This window comes from Pan troglodytes, chromosome 12 (assembly GCF_028858775.2).
Source record: "Pan troglodytes isolate AG18354 chromosome 12, NHGRI_mPanTro3-v2.0_pri, whole genome shotgun sequence".
In the NCBI taxonomy this organism is placed as follows: Eukaryota; Metazoa; Chordata; class Mammalia; order Primates; family Hominidae; genus Pan; species Pan troglodytes.
Genome location: NC_072410.2, coordinates 92,301,512 through 92,318,546, shown reverse-complemented (window position 1 = coordinate 92,318,546; position 17,035 = coordinate 92,301,512). Strand labels below are relative to the sequence as shown.

The window sequence follows — 17,035 nt, the reverse complement described above, 5'->3', positions numbered from 1 at the left end:
CGATCTCCTGACCTCGTGATCTGCTCCCCTTGGCCTCCCAAAGTGCTGGGATTACAAGCATGAGCCACCGCACCCGACCAACCCCCTAAATTTATATTGTGTTGTTTCTTTGTAGTCAAACCATCTCCCTACTTGTAATCTTTGCCAACCACTGATCTGTTTCTTATCCTTTGGGTTTGCCTTGTCTGGAATGTCATGTAAATGAAATAATCCAGTAAAAGATTTAAAAATCATATCTTTTGAGTCTGGCCTCTTTCATTCAGCATAATACATTTGAGATTAACTCAACATGTTGCGTGGATCAGTAGTTTGTCGTTATTCTGAGTAGTATGCCATTGTGTGGATGTACTACGGTTTTGTTTATCCATTCTCCCCGACTGACATTTGGGTGGTTTCCAGTTTTTGGTAATTATGAATAATGCTGCTGTGAATAATTACGTATAGGTTTTTGTGTCAATATACATTTTCATTTGTCTTGGATATTCAGTAGAATTTCTGGGTTTTATTGTAAGTGTATATTTAGGATTTTAAGAAACTACCAAACTTTTCCAAAGTGGCCATCCCATTTTGCATTCCCACCAGCAATGTTTGCAAGTTCTGGTTGCTGCATGTCCTTGTCAGCTCCTGGTATTGTCAGTGGTTTTATTGTTTTAAAATTTTTTTTTTAGCTATTCCAAATAAGTGTATAGCTAGCATAATTTGGAACCAAGTTTGTCCATCAAACTCTTGAGACTTGGAAGAAGATACAGAATAGGGCTGGATTAAATGCAGAGCCACATAGGAGCTCATAAGGAAGAGATGGAGAGACCATCAGATTTGTGAGAGCTTTGCAATTTCTGTCATATTCACTTTTGTAATCCCCAGATGACTAACATAGTGCCTGGCACATGGTAATTGGGATATCTTTGTATGTTTATTGAATCATTGAAAATCAACAAATGATTGAAAGGGAAGGAATAGAAGTAGGATGGAAGTAATTTTAGATTAGATTTGGTCTGAGTAATCCCAGTATATTCATGTGACACACACCTTTCTACCTGCTTAAGTCTGAGTTTAGAGACATATTTCAGGGCTAATTTCTGGCCCCTTCGCAGGAGAAAGAGAGCATGATATAGCAGAAGAAGCAGTAAGCAGAAAAGATTTGATGCTACTAATTTGTTGTGTGGATTTAGGAAAGTCTTCTTAACTCTCCTGAGCCTCAGCTTCATCACTGCATAATGAAAATATTTTATTATATGATAGCTAATTTATTTTTTTTTCTGTTAATCACATCAAATCAGAAATTGGTTAGGAAGAAGCATGCCAGAGCCTTGATAAGGGAAGCATTATATATGGGTACAACGTGAAATGTAGCTCTGCAGGGAGTTGAGGGGTGAGTGTTAAACATAGAGCTAGCTAATCACTAATTGGCAGAAAGAAAAACAGTAGATAGAAAAAGGTAGTTACAGGGTTTCAAATAGAGCAGCAGCGTTGCAGGACTGGGGGGCGGGGTGGGTGTATAAAAGGAAGTAGGCATTAACAATACCAAATTAAGATGTTTGTAGGTTTTTTTTTTTTTTTTTTTCTGGGGAGAAGCTAGCCATAGTGTCATCAACGCAAAGAGGAGGACCTGAGCCTCAGAGAAAACAAAGTTGAGGATAGGTGGTAACACAGACCACTCCAGGCCCCGTGTGTGAGCTCTGGGAATTGTTCAGCATGCTGCTTTCCAGTGGCCTTTTTCTCTACCATTATTACTCCGTTACCCCACTTCTTTAAAGTTTAGGTCTAGAGTTTAGCAAAAAGCCAGCTCTTAGTTGATATTTATTCAGTTTGTACTTTGAAGGATTTTGTACATGTACTGTCAAGTATCAGTAGAAATTTAAAAATAGTCGGCTGGGCACAGTGGTTTACGCCTGTAATCCCAGCATTTTGGGAGGCTGAGGCGAGCAGATCATGAGGTCAAGAGAACCAGACTACCCTGGCCAACATGGTGAAACCGTGTCTTTACTAAAAATACAAAAATCAGATGAGTGTGGTGGCGCGTGTCTGTAATCCTGGCTACTCCGGAGGCTGAGGCAGGAGAATCGCTTGAACCCGGGAGGCAGAGCTTGCAGTGAGCCCAGATCGCACCACTGTACTTCAGCCTAGGGATAGAGTGAGACGCCATCTCAAAACAAACAAACAAACAAAAACTTAGTAGTCAGTCTTGATTGTGTGTTTTAAGGGATTTGACCTGTTTTGTTGTTTGTCTGTCTGACATTTTTCAAAAGCACCATGACGTTTGAAAATGTATTCTGTTTCCTGTTGTGATTCTTCTAAAATATTCAGAGGTCTTGATCTCTTGGATACCTTTTTGCTATATAGATTATAAGGCTATTTTTTTTCATCGTTTTAATGTTTCTAAAAATTTTATTCTGAGGCAAAACACAGTTTTTCTCTAACATAGTTTAGGTTGTAAAATCAAATGTTTATTCATTTTAGACTGTGTGTTTCCAACAAGCATTTGTTTTAAAACATCTGTATGATGTTCTGGTTATGAGGACCCCCTACAGTAATCCTTTGGAAATAGCCAGTGAAGAGTCTAAGTTCTACTTAATCCTTCAACTCATAAAGAGTCAATTAAAGACCAAGTACCCAAGATGTTATTTTCAGATTCTAATATAAAGAATTAATATTTCTGGATTTTAAAAAATTTCAATGTACTCTGCTAACTTGCCATTGTTTTTAGGTGTATAGTAGTCCCCTCCTTACCCACAGTTTTGCTTTCCATGGTTTGAGTTACTCAAAGTCAACTGTGGTCTGAATGTTATATGGAAAATTCCAGAAATAAACAACTGATGGGTTTTAAATTTGTATGCCGTTCTGAGTAGCAGGATGAAATCTGATGCCATGCCTCTCTTGTCGCATCCAGGACGTGAATTATCCCTTTGTCCAGTGTGTTGATACAATATATGCTATGCTACCTGCCTCTTAGTCCCTTAATAGCAGTTTCAGTGATCAGATTGACTGTCGAGGTATAGCAGTGCTTGTGTTCAAGGAACCTTTATTTTACTTGATAATACTTTATTAATAATAGTTATTAATCTCTCACCATGCCTAATTTGTAAGTTAAACTTCATCATGGTATGTATGTAATGTATATGTAGGGTTTAGTACTATCTGTGATTCAGGCATTTACTGGGGGTCTTGGAATGGATCCAAAGTGGGGACCGTTATACTCAACTTAGGAAACTCATCTGTAGTTTTTAGTCAATTGTTTCTACTTCTGGGTAGGAAAAAACTCTGGAATATTTTATGAGTTTGTGTTAGATAACACCTTAGAAAAGAAAATACATGGTTTTATGTTAAAAAAAAAAAAGGCTTCTTAAACTAGATAACTCTTTTTGGAGGTCAGATATTTGCTCTGTTGAGAGTATCAGTTTCTTTTTTTTTGAAACAGTCTCACTCTGTCGTCCCAGCTGGAGTGCAGTGGTGCGATCTCGGCTCACTGTAACATCTACCTCAGCCTCCCACGTAGCTGGGATTACAGGCACACTACCACAGCTGGCTAAGTTTTGTATTTTTAGTAGAGATGGGGTTTCACCATGTTGGCCAGGCTGGTCTCGAACTCCTGGCCTCAAGTGATCCGCCTGCTTCACCCTCCTAAAGTGCTGGGATTGCAGCGTGAGTCGCCGCACCCGACCAGAGAATATCAATTTCTAATGTACTGGCAACTTGTTAGACCAGTAGAGCATGTAGGAGGGTCACCTCTTTGAAATTCAGGCTCTTATATTGTTTCTTAGAGCCTTTCTGTAGCCCTAAAATTAGTGATCATTTTATGCTCCATCATCCTGAAATTGAATTCAAGCTGTTAAATGTATAGTAACAAAATATATCCTTTTTTATATCTTTCAGAATCATGGTGTCATGGAAAGGGATTTACTTTATACTGACTCTGTTTTGGGGAAGCTTTTTTGGAAGCATTTTCATGCTGGGTCCCTTTTTACCTTTGATGTTTGTAAACCCATCTTGGTATCGCTGGATCAACAACCGCCTTGTGGCAACATGGCTCACCCTACCTGTGGTAAGTTACACACCAGAGGAGACTGTCTGCTTGTACTAGAGTGCTCCCCACCCCGATAGATACCTAAATCCATGGATGTTCAAGTCCCTACAGTATTTGCACATATCCTATGCACATCCTTCTGCATGCTTTAAATAATCTCTAGATTGCTTATAATACCGACTACAACGTAAATGCTATGTAAATAGTTGTTATTGTTAGGGAATTGTATTGCTTAGGGAGTGACAGGAAAAAAAAATCTGTGCATCCTCAGTACAGGCTTAGCCATCCTTTTTTCCCATGAATATATTTGATCCATGATTGGTTGAATTCACAAATGCTGAACGCAGGGATGTGGAGGGCTGCATGTATTTTGCTGTGTTCCATTGGGCTTCTTAGATACATAGGTTGGTTGGTTTTTATATTTTTTTAACTGGGAAATTTTAGACCGTTATTTTTTTCACATTTTTTTCTGCCTTATTCTGCCTTATGAGTCTCCTCATTTTGGGACTACAATTATATGTATGTTAGATTAATTGTCTTGTCACGTATGTCACAAAGGCTCTCTTCCTTTTTTCTTCCCCTGTATTTTTTCCCTGTATTTTTCATATTGAATGATTTCTATTTATCTGTTTTCAAGCTCAATGACCCTTTCTTCTATCATCTTTAATCTGCTGTTTTGTTCATCTAGTGAATTTTTATTTAAAATACTGTAAGTTCTGGAATTTATTTTGGGTTCTTTATTGGTTCTGTTACTTTCTTGAGATTTCTCATCTATTTATTAATTATAGCCATATTTTCCTTTAAGTCAGCTGGATGATGTCTAGTACCTTTTACTCTGTCAGGGCCAGTCTTTTAGGCAAAATTTCTTCTTGCTTTTTTAATATAAGTATGCTTTGTTTTGTGATTGGATTGCAAGAGTAGTTGGCAGCATCTCTTAATGTTCATCCAGCAATTTTTTATTGTCTACCATGTACCTAGCATTTTGCTAGGATGCAGTGATGAACAGGACAGATATGATCTCTGTCCTTGAGGAGATAATAGTCCTCTACCTAAAATAACTTATCCTAATTGTAGATTTACAGAGCTTGACTAATTTCTTTTCTGGCTTTCATTTGACTAAAAGTCTTTTTCTTTTTTTAGAGGACAGAAGTTGACTTCTAAGACTATTAATTTTTAGAGTTACATTTTTAAATTAGCTTTAAAGATATGAAGCCCAGTGTTTCATTGCAACCCTAAACATACCATTTGCCATAAAATACTCATTTTTTGTTGCTGCTGAACCACTATCACTCTCTATTTACAAGGTGGGTATTTCTCTATATACATATATTAAGTAAAATAAGAATACTGTTCAGTTTACGTAATATTAATCATCACAAGTAGATACTTCTAAAACATCATCTACAAACTGTATGTTAAGTAATTTTGCTGTCATCATAAAATCAGAGACATTTCCTATTGAAACATTTGACTGTTTCCATGTCATTTATGTAACTATTTTTAGTGTTTGTTTCATCATCTGTAAAATAAAGAAATTGGAGTAAATGATCTTTGAGATCTATTCTGGATTCAGAATTGTATATCTGATTGTAAAGCAAACATTCAGAGGTAAAAGATTTTTTGTAACAGTCATGTATTGTTACTGTACTCCGTTTTCTAAATGTCATCAGTTTTCTATAGTATATAATCCTTTAATTATGAACCACACATTTTTGTTGAATCTTTCTGCCAAAACCTTGAGAGTTCTGAGAATTGGTAAAAATTACTACAGTTGTAATGCTTTACAGTGTCCAATCACTCTAATTTTTGGAGAGCGAGCATAAGCAGAGTGCTTATTTTCACGGACATTGCAGACAGATATTTGGTTTCACTATTGGCCTTCCCACTTTCTAGTCATTTGAACTTGGCTAAGCTCCTTAGCCTCATTGTAAGCTTTTGTTTCTTCATCTCTATAAAAAGGAGTCTTAATACTACCTACTTACATCAGAGAGTCATTGTAATGACTAAATGAGGTAATAAATATATAGCCTTTTTAGTATAATGCTTGCCATTTGGTAAGTACACGGTAAATATTTGGTATTATATTAATTTTAGTTTTAGTTTTAGTTTTGCTTTTATATTAATTTTAGGCTAAACTGGTGTTTTGAAGAAAATTCAAAATATAGTGGCTCCAATACAGTAGAACTATATTGACTTACAGGTCCAGGCTGGCAAGGTCCCTATGGTCCCTGATGTCATCAAAGGGTTCAGATGTCTTCTATCCTGTTAATCCACCTAGCTTGGCCTCCAGCCTGGTATAATGTCCTCTTGTATTTGGTCAAGACTGGGTCACTGCCACTTCTTTGCCCCACTCTGGAGGAAGTCCAGAGCAAATGCTTTCTTTCTATACCAGTGACTCACGTGTCTAGTACATAGCAAGTTGCACATATCACTTTTGCTTACTCTATTGGTAAGAGCAGCTAAAAGCTGTAATAGAATCTGGGAAATGTCTTTTTTTTCTGGGCAGCCATGTGTACAGTTAAAATTCTTAATCTGGAAGAAATGCTGATATTTATAGGACAAGTTACCAAACAAATTCTGCAATAGCTATTTCTGCTATTATTACTGCTAGTAGCATTACTATTACTACCGAATTACATTATACACCTATAGTATTTGTACAGTTTCAATTACATGCACTAAGATAGGTAAGGGAAGAGTGGGCAGAGAAGAGAATGAATTTTTTTCTGCTTCATGTGAGATGAAATGGGAAATATGAGTGGTTTTCTGCTGAGTGTGATTCTTGTGTTTAAAGATAGATATTTTAAAACAATATACAAACCAATCACTTTGTCTGATGGTCAGGTAGGGTAATATCAATATAGTACAATTTTGGGAGAAGATTGGCTGAGCTGGACTTACTGATAGTGTGATCTTTTGAGAGGCACCATCCTATGAGATTTTCAAAGATAATTTCACCTATTCCTAACTTTTGTCTTATTAGCTGTTTGGACAGTTTAACACATGGGTAAGATTTAACTACCACAGTACTAGTAAAAAATTAGTATACATTTGGAAAACTGCTGTCACTCAGCTGTTTAGTTTACTAGTTACAGCATATCAGACAGAGAAAGTTTTTTTAGTTAAGAAATGTATAGATGTTGAATTCCTTATAGCTAGGTTACAGAAAAATTGATATTCTAGTTTTGAGATAGTGAACATCTCTGTTGAAAGAAACAGAGAAGAACCATCAAGGGTGTCTTTAATCACCTTTTATCTCATACTCGTACAAGGAGCTAAAGGAGTTTTTAACCAATAATAAAATATATTCTTTTTAAATTCAGAGTGAATTTAATCTAAAAGTTATTCTTCTATCCCTTATTGATGTACTTTATTTTAAGCAATCCCAAACAGTTAAAAATAATTTTCCACTAAAAATAAATTAGGATAAATGCACTTAAACTAATTATTGCTTCACAAAAATAGTCACAAAATGATCTTCTCTTTCATTTTCTCTTGTGGATTAAAATGATTTTGTTGGCAAGATTTTTCTTGTCTTACTATTTTTAAGGAGCACATTTTCTGTGCTAAAAGAGGCATAGCAGTGAAATGTTTTAGAATCTTAGATAAGACTTAGAGGTCACTTTGTCTAACCTAACTCTGTGGGCAAGAATCCATTCTAGAACAATCTGCAGGGTGACCATTCAGTCTTTCTTTGAATGTTTCTATAATTCGGAGTGCATGCCTTTGTTCCTTTTATTTTTGGACCATTCTGTTCAACATAATCAATATTGTAAGGGTCAAACTCAGCATGTGCTCAGAGCAGTTTTTGCTTCTCAAAATTCTAACTAACCAACAGTCTGATTACTACCTGGGATTATGAAAATTACTTGGAGTTCTGTCCTTTCACCATAAATCATGCCTTAGGAATTTAGAGGTCATTTTCTAACTGTCTACCCAGGGCACAAGTTTCTTCCACAGCCTTCTGATACCATTCCAGTCCTAGCACAAAACAGGTGTTGAATAAACATAGATTGCTGAATGTGATTTTTGTCTACACTGTTGCTCTTAACAAAGTGGGTGCTCAGTGTTTTGAAGAATGAGTTGGGATTGCAAAGCCTCAGGTAGCTAGGGATTTGGAGAACCAGACCTAATCTGAGCCTGAAAAGCAAAAGCAGACATGGAGATGAGTTGTTATTACCTCAGACTAAGTAAAGATCCATCAGAATGATAAATGAGAGTGAGAGCAGCGGGCATGATGGTAAAACTTTCTCTGTGATCTTGAGAGGAACCACTCTCATCTTTGTGTTTTTATACACAATGGAACACTTGGACATAGTAAGTAGTGGTATATAAAAGATCCTTGGAAAATGCTTCCATATTTCTATTAAATAATACACAGAAATCTTTGACCAATTAGGTAAAAATTATCAGAATTGTTACTCTTCAATATAAGAAACAATGCATTATAAAATTTTGTTAGATTTATTACTGTTGACACTATTATCTCCTATACTAGCAATAAAATAAACATGAGAAATGTGAGAATAGTGTCTTTTTTCCCAGTCTTTTAGTCTGGATTAATTGAATTCTGAAGTTCTGTATAGATATTACAGCTTTATTTCTGTGTAGTATATTTGTTTTTCTGCCTTTGCAGGAGCTGTAAATAAGGTTGACTGGATATGTCTCATCTGGTATTACAACCGATTAATGTGGACTTGAGATCTTGGCTGCCCAAAGGTTATTTATAACTTTCAGGCATATTCTGGTAGAATGCTGGATGTCAAGGGAGAGGATGTCATGTTATATGAGATGTTCCTGGACACACGGTCTTGGTCGTTGTTGTTGTTGCTTTTTTGGAGACGACACTCTCTTGCCCAGCTGGAGTGTAGTGGTACAGTCAGATCTCACTGTAACCTGAAATTCCTGGACTCGAGTAATCCTTCTGCCTCAGCCCCCTGCGTAGCTAAGGCTCTGGGCATGTTCCACAATGCCTGGCTTTTACAAATTTTTTGTAGAGCTGGAGTCTTGCTATGTTGCCTAGGCTAGTTTCAAACTCCTGGCTTCAAGCGATCTTCCTGCCTTAGCCTCCCAAAGTGCTGGGATTACATATGTGAGCCACCACACCCATCCCAGTCTTGGATTTTTTATGTTATTTTTCATAATGAAAAGCAAAGGATTGTTTGGGATCTATAGGTATCATATATTAGAGATTGCATATATAGGGTTAGATTTGAGGTTTGGAATTTATAGGCTTAAGATTTTTAACTCTTGGCCGGGCACGGTGGCTCATGCCTGTAATCCCAGCACTTTGGGAGGCCAAGGCAGGCAAGTCACAAGTTCAGGAGTTCAAGACCAGCCTGGCCAACGTGGTGAAATCCTGTCTTTACTGAAAATACAAAATATTAGCTGCGTGTGGTGGTGGGCACCTGTAATTCCAGCTACTCGGGAGGCTGAGGCAGGAGAATCACTTGAACCCGGGAGGCAGAGGTTGCAGTGAGCCGAGATCGCGCCACTACACTCCAGCCTGGGCGACAGAGTGAGACTCCGTCTCAAAAGAAAAAAAGAAAAAGGGACATTTTTTGCTGTAGATCCACACCTGTAGGACTCTGCCATGATCCTTTTTACCAGGAGGTCTTCCATGTAGGTATTTCACTTTCAAGGGACTTTTTGGAGTAGGGATTATAATTAGTTGAGCGGTTATGGACCCTTTTGAAAATTTGATGAAAACTGCAAGCATTTTACCTAGCAAAGTATGTGTACACATTGACATATCTTTATATACAGCTTAAGAGAAATACATTTTTATTGACCTCTTGGAGGCCATCGTTCTAGGACATAATAGATAACTGGATTAAATACCCATGCTGAAAGTGAACCTCAGCTGTGGGAAAGTAACTTAATGAGGACCTATGGGATATCTGTAGATACTCAGCCCAAATGATTTTGTATCAGGATGTTAACACTTTGACACTGTAACAATTTGGGCATATAACTTTTCTAACTTCTTTTTACTTTCTAGTATATTTCTTTAGCTAATATTATTTTGAACCTATGTTTTATTGATCCTGTTATGTTTTTCAAAGTCTTACTGTTTCATATTGCATTTTTAAAAAAATGCTTTTTTGTTGTGAAGTATAGCAAACATACCGAAAAGTTATTAAAACACAAATGTACAATTTAATGAAAAATTTTGCGTGTAACTGTCAACCAGGTCAAGAAATACAGCATTGTCAGTTCTCCGGCAAGCTACCTAGACTTCCAATGAAAACACCCTCCTTTTGGTAGAAGTAGTCATTAATCTGACTTTTAAGATAGTTATTTTCTTCTTGTTCTTTATAATTTTAGCATCTATATAATCATCTTTAAAATATCTTAATCTTTTAGAAAGTCTTATATATTGACATTTATTGTATATATTTTTGTTTGTTTTGCTGTCTCTCAAAATTATGCTTCTGTGTATCTTTCATGTTGCTGTAGGTACTTGTAGTTCATCTACTTTCATTGTTGTATCATTTTTCCATTATATGAGTATACCACAGTTTGTCTATGGCTATACCTTGTTCAAGATTATCATGATATTCGCCAAGAGAACTTTTGATTCTGTATCGTATATTTGCCTTTAGATCAATTTCTCTCTTTATTAATAAGTCAAATATTAACTAGTAAATTTGTTACATGTAAATTGAGAATTCAAAGAAGAGTTTGAAATCAATAATCAGCTTTTATTGTAATCTGTTATTTTACTTTCAAGAACTCATAAGTCTATAATATATTGTTTTTCTAAATACTTCATATGTATTATATACCTGGCCCATCAGAAAAGCGAATTAAGGAAATTCAGCAATTATTTGAACATTACTATGTTCTAGGTACTAAGGCTTGTAGTATTTTAGTAGATGTATAGTTAATTTATTCTTTACATAGTGTCAAAATAAATAAGATCTATGTTTTTGTTTTTAAAACATCATAGTACAGGATGCTATAAAGTGAACAGTTTACCTTTCTGGGTTTTTTTTTCCCCCTGTACCCAGTGCTAATTCTTTGACTGTTCTTTCTAGAAAAAAAGGTAATAATGTTACATATCTTTATCCTTAAAATATTACACAGTAGAATATTGATATTCACCTTTTATACTTTTTGCTTAATAAGAGATCTTGATTTCAAGGACAATCAGCATTTTTTAATTAGGACATCACAGAAGCTTAAAATAGAAATAGTGCTTGATATTCTCATTCTTCTAGATAACCTCACCACTCAATTTTTTATTATAGAAGCAAGGATCGTGGGAAATACTAACTTTTACATGTTAGAAATCATAAGATTTATTTATAGGGCATGATAAAATTTACCTATGGAAAATCATAACTTTAATTTGCTGTATATCTGTATTGTTTTCTTAGGCATTATTGGAAACCATGTTTGGTGTAAAAGTGATTATAACTGGGGATGCATTTGTTCCTGGAGAAAGAAGTGTCATTATCATGAACCATCGGACAAGAATGGACTGGATGTTCCTGTGGAATTGTCTGATGCGATATAGCTACCTCAGATTGGAGAAAATTTGCCTCAAAGCGAGTCTCAAAGGTGTTCCTGGATTTGGTAGGTTATTCACACATTATTTTAAGTGGTTCATTCATTTTAGATGTAATGCACCCACTGTAAAACTGACTTAAGCATTAAAGCGATTACATTTTTTTCCTCATTGGGCCAAAAACAATCTCTGGTTCTTTTGTCTTTAGTGGATCTGCTATGGCAGATGACTTTATTTTAATCTGTTTTTAAAAAATATTACTCTGAAAGAGAAAATAAACTGTTCTCAAGGAAATGGATATATAGTATCTGAGGACCACAGCATTGAAGGATATGAATTAATAGTTTAGTAACTTTTTATTGCAGGTAGTACTTGTGATTTCGGCCAGAAACTGGTCTGTGCTGATAAAGTACTTGACATTGACTGATTCATTAATATTCATGTAGTAAGTATTAATTGAATATGTAGGTTCAAAGCATTCATTATGCTAGGTGCTGGTACTTTCTGACACAATATGCAGCAGCTGGAAAGAATGCAGTCAAGCTGTATTTTCTAAATTGATCTGCTCTCCAAGATGTATTGCTAAGAGAAAATGGAATACCATTTTTGGAAGGAAGGAAACCACACCCTCCCCCAAAATACAACTGACAAAATCTGACATTAACAGAAAATGAAAAAGCCACAGTTATGTGTCTAATAGAGATTGAATCCATAATTAAAAGTCTTCTTACAGAGGTTTTTGTAGGACAATGGCAGCTGTGTATTTTTCTTCACCCTAATTTAAAAAAAATCATGAAATCAAGCAGGAGAGGAAAGAAAACCATGTATCACCCATCTCTTTTAGTATGAGAAGACAAATAATGCCATAAGTGTTCAATTGATTTATGAAGAGAAATAAATTCCAAAACATTCCCTTCTGCCCTCCTGTCTTTATGAAGAGTACTAAGAGTGGGGAGAAGAAGATTAAGAGTAGAATGACATGCACCTGGGGCTTGCTGGCAATTCTGTCCCTTCTAATGGTAGAGCATTGTGTGCACACGTGTGTTCACCCCCCAGGGTCAAAAAAGACTTGCCTTCCCAGTGTTCTTGCTTCCAGTAAAGCCACACCACAGCATCCACAAACAGCTGCAGCCTAGGCCAGTGAGGCACTCGGTAGACACCACTGATGTTGATAAAAGCTGAAGAAATCATATGGAGTCTATATTACTGTTCTTACATGGAACCAAAGTCAAGGCACCCTACCCAACTGAGACTATATGACATATCTACAGGAAAAAGTTTTTCCCTGTGAAAGCTGTATCATAAAATTGGGAAAAGTGGCTGTTCCATCATATGCACAGATACCAGTGTAGGAACACAGGAAACGTGAAAAGGCAGGGAAACTTGATACCTCCAAAGGAACACAAGAATTCTCCAGTTAATATACCCCAAAGTAAAGGAAGCCTATCAAATGCCTGAAAAGGAATTCAAAATAAAGATCTTAAGGGAACTCAGCAAAATACAAGAGAACACAGATAAAGGATTCAACACCATCAGGAAACAATTCATGATCTCAATGAGAAATTCAGGAAAATGGTAGATATCATAAAAAAGAATCAAATCTCAAAACTGAAAAATTCAGTAAATGAAATAAAAATAAAATGAAGAGCTTCAACAATAAACTAGATCAAGCAGAAGAAAGAATTTCTGAACCTGAAAACACATGTTTTCAAATAACCCAGCCAGATCAAAAGAAAGAATGAAGAAAGCTTACAGAACATGTGGAACATCATTAAGCAATCAATTTTTGCATTATGGGAGTTGGAGAAGAAGAGGTGAAAAAAGGCATTGAAACCTACTTAATGAAATAATAGCTGAAACCTTTCCAAGTCTTGGGAGTAATATGGAAATCCAGATACAGGAAGCCCAATGATCTTCAAATAGGTTGAAGCTGAAAAGGCCTTCTCCAAGGCACATTATGGTCAAACTCTCAAAAGTCAAGAGAGAATTCTATAAACAGCTAGAGAAAGGTGTCAAATCACATAAAAGGGAATCCCCATCAGACTAATGGCAGATTTCTTAGCAGAAACTTTACAGGCCAGGAGAGAATGGGATGATATATTCAACATGCTGAAAGAAAAAACTGTCAGCCGAGGATACTGTAACTGGCAATGCTATTCTTTAGAAATAAAGGAGACATAGTCTTTCCAGACAAGTGAAAATGAGGGAATTCATCATCACTAGACTGGCCCTAAAAGAAATGATTAATTACTTCTGCATCTGCAGTAAAAAAGTGATATCTAAGCATTATGAAAACATGCAGATAAAACACACTAATAGAACAGATATATAGATGAAAAAGAGAAGGGACTCAAACGTTAACACTACAGAAAAGTCACCAAATTGCATGGATAAACAATAAGACAGGAAGAAAGATAAAAAAGATATACAAAATAACCGGAAATCAATTTAAAAGTAGTGGGGATAAGTCCTCACCTATTAATAACCTTGAATGTAAAGCATTTAAATTCCCCATTTAAAAAATATAGACTGGCTGAATGAATTTTTTAAAAATACAAAGCAGGACCCAACTATATGCTGCCTGCAAGAAACTGACTTCACCTGTGAAGAAACACATAGACTGAAAATGAAGGAATTGAGAAAGAAATTCTATGCACATGGAAACCAAACATGAGCAGGAGTAGGTATAGTGTATCAGATAAGATAGACTTCAAGTTAAAAAAAAGAAAAAAACCCCACAACATAAAAAGTGACAAAGAAGGCAATTATTAATATATAGTGATAAAGGGATCAATTCAGCGAGAGGATATAACAATTGTAAATACACACACACACACACACACACACACACACACACACACACACACACGCACACCAAACACCGGAGCACCCAGATATGTAAAGCAAATACTGTTAGATCTAAAGGGAGCGTTAGACCCCAATATAGTAATAGTTGAGGACTTCAGCACCTCACTCTCAGCAACAGATAGATGATCCAGACAGAAAATCAACCAAGACATATACTGGATTTAAACTGCATTATAGACCAAGTGGACCTAACAGATATTTAAATAATATTTAACAGCCACAGAATATACATTATTTTCATCAATTCATGGAACATTCTCCAGGACAGATCGTGTGTTAGGCCACAAAACAAGTCTCAGCAAATTTTAAAAAAATCGAAATTATGTTAAGTATCCTGTCAGACCACAATGAAATAAAGTTAGAAATTAATAACGAGGAAATTTGGAAACTGTACCAATACTTGGAAATTAAACATGCTTCTGAATGACCAGTGGATCAATGAAGAAATTAAGAAGGAAATAAAAAAAAAATTTGAAGCAAATGAAAACAGAAACATAACATACCGAAACCTATAGGATACAGCAAAAGCAGTAGTAAGAGCGCAGCTTATAGCAGTAAATGCCTACATCAAAAAAGTAAAAAGATTTCAAATAAATAACCTAATGCACCTCTGTGAACTAGGAAAGCAAGAACAAACCAAACTGAAAATTAGCAAAAGGAAAGATGTAAGAAAGATTCGAGCAGAACTAAGCAAAATAGAGACTAAAAAATACAAAGGGTCAATGAAATGGAATGTTGATTTTTTTGGAAAGATAAATAAAACTGATAAACCATTAGTTAGACTAAGTAACAAAGAGAGACGATGAAAAAGAAAATTAGGCCAGGTGCAGTGCTCATGGCTTTACCACTTTGGGAGGCCAAGGCGGGTGGATCACCTGAGTCAGGAGTTGGAGACCAGCCTGCCCAACATGATGAAACCCCATATCTACTAAAATACAAAAATTAGGCGGTGGTGGGCACCTGTAATCCCAGCTCCTTGGGAGGCTGAGGCAGGAGGATTGCTTGAACCCAGGAGGTGGAGGTTGCAGTGAGCTGAGATTGCACCACTGCACTGTAGCGTGGGGTGACAGAGCCAGACCCCACCTCAAAATAAATAAATAAATAAATTAGAACTGTAATAAAAAAATTAGAAATGTAATATGAGATATTACAACTGATACCACAGAAATACAAAAGATCATTAGAGAATATTAGGAATTACTATATGCCAGCCAATTGGAAAACATAGCAGAAATTGATAAATTCCTGAACATATAAACTATCAAGATTGAAATAGGGAAAAACAGAAAACCCAAACAGACCAATAACAAGTAATGAGATTAAATCAATAATTTAAAAAATCTCCCAGCAAAGAAAAGCTCAGGACCAGATGGCTTCACTACTGAATTCTACCAACTTCCCCCAACCTCTTTTTTTTTTTTTTTTTTTGAGATGGAGTCTGGCTCTGTCACCCAGGCTGGAGTGCAGTGGTGTGATATTGGCTCACTCCAACCTCCACCTACCTGGTTCAAGCGATTCTCCTGCCTCAGCCTCCGGAGTAGCTGAGACTACAGGCGCACGCCACCACGCCCAGCTAATTTTTGTATTTTTAGTAGAGATGGGGTTTCACCATTTTGGCCAGGATCTCTTGACCTCGTGATCCGCCCGCCTCGGCCTCCCAAAGTGCTGGGATTACAGGCTTGAGCCACTGCGCCAGGCCTTTTTTTTTTTTTTTTTTTAACAGACAGGGTCTCACTCTCACACATGCTAGAGTACAGTGGCATGATCATAGCTCACTGCAATCTTGAACTGGGCTCAAGTGGTCCTTCCACCTCACCCTCCTCCTGAGTAGCTAAAAGTATTAATCTAAGCTCGCACAATGATGCCTGGCTAATTTTTTTAAAAATGAAACTTTAGAGCCAAGCATGTTTAGTCAGGATCTAGACACCACTAAATGTTCTCTTTTAATGTTATATATACTGTTTTAACAGGCTTGGCTGGTCTATCTTCAACTTATTTAAGAACATGTATTATAAAACTATATAAACAAAAACCTTAGATTACCATGTATGGATCATGCTAAAGTAAACTGTCCACTAATCATTTTAAGGAATCTTCTCTTGGATAAATGGTTTGTACTTCTTAATCATGGTCCATCTTAAATTAGATGTCAAAAAAATTTTCAACTCGGGTATAATTTCAGGAGAAGGAAAAGGTAAAAGAATCTCTAATAATTTGTTATTATGTGCTGTGTACAGAATACTGTGTAAGGGACTTTATATACATTATCTTATTTAAAGGTCACAACTGCATATCATAACATAATCCTTTTAAAGAAAATGGAGTTTAAGAATGTTAAATAATTTGCCTTGTTCCACATAGATACTATGGGGTGGCAATAAATTATGAAACCGGGTCTGTTTAGTTCTAGAGTCAAGGCATAAAAATATTTAATTTTAAATAAAATGTCTAATTACTTAAATTTTTATGTATTATAACTAACAGGTACATTGTACAAAATCAAAAGCTACAAAGAGTTGTATACAGAAAATACATTTTTGTCTCATCCTGGGTCTGTAGTCACTCGGTTTCCCCAAAACAGTCGTTAACAGTTGTTTTCAGAGCTATTCCATGCATGGACAAGCAGATTG

General features: G+C 36.1%; 1 protein-coding gene across 11 annotated transcripts in view; it reads left to right on the top strand.

The window, feature by feature from the left end:
- Positions 1-17,035, top strand: part of LCLAT1 (lysocardiolipin acyltransferase 1) — a 195,699-nt gene that overhangs the window by 73,860 nt on the left and 104,804 nt on the right. For 10 of the 11 annotated variants that reach the window (XM_515384.9, XM_009442254.5, XM_063790003.1 and 7 more), the window contains 2 exons: positions 3,874-4,042; positions 11,407-11,605. In XM_515384.9, the coding sequence (XP_515384.2) occupies positions 3,878-4,042; positions 11,407-11,605 (364 nt within the window). In that variant the 5' untranslated portion in view covers positions 3,874-3,877. The remainder of the gene's footprint in view (positions 1-3,873; positions 4,043-11,406; positions 11,606-17,035) is intronic. The other variant, XM_054677766.2, reaches the window with a different exon arrangement.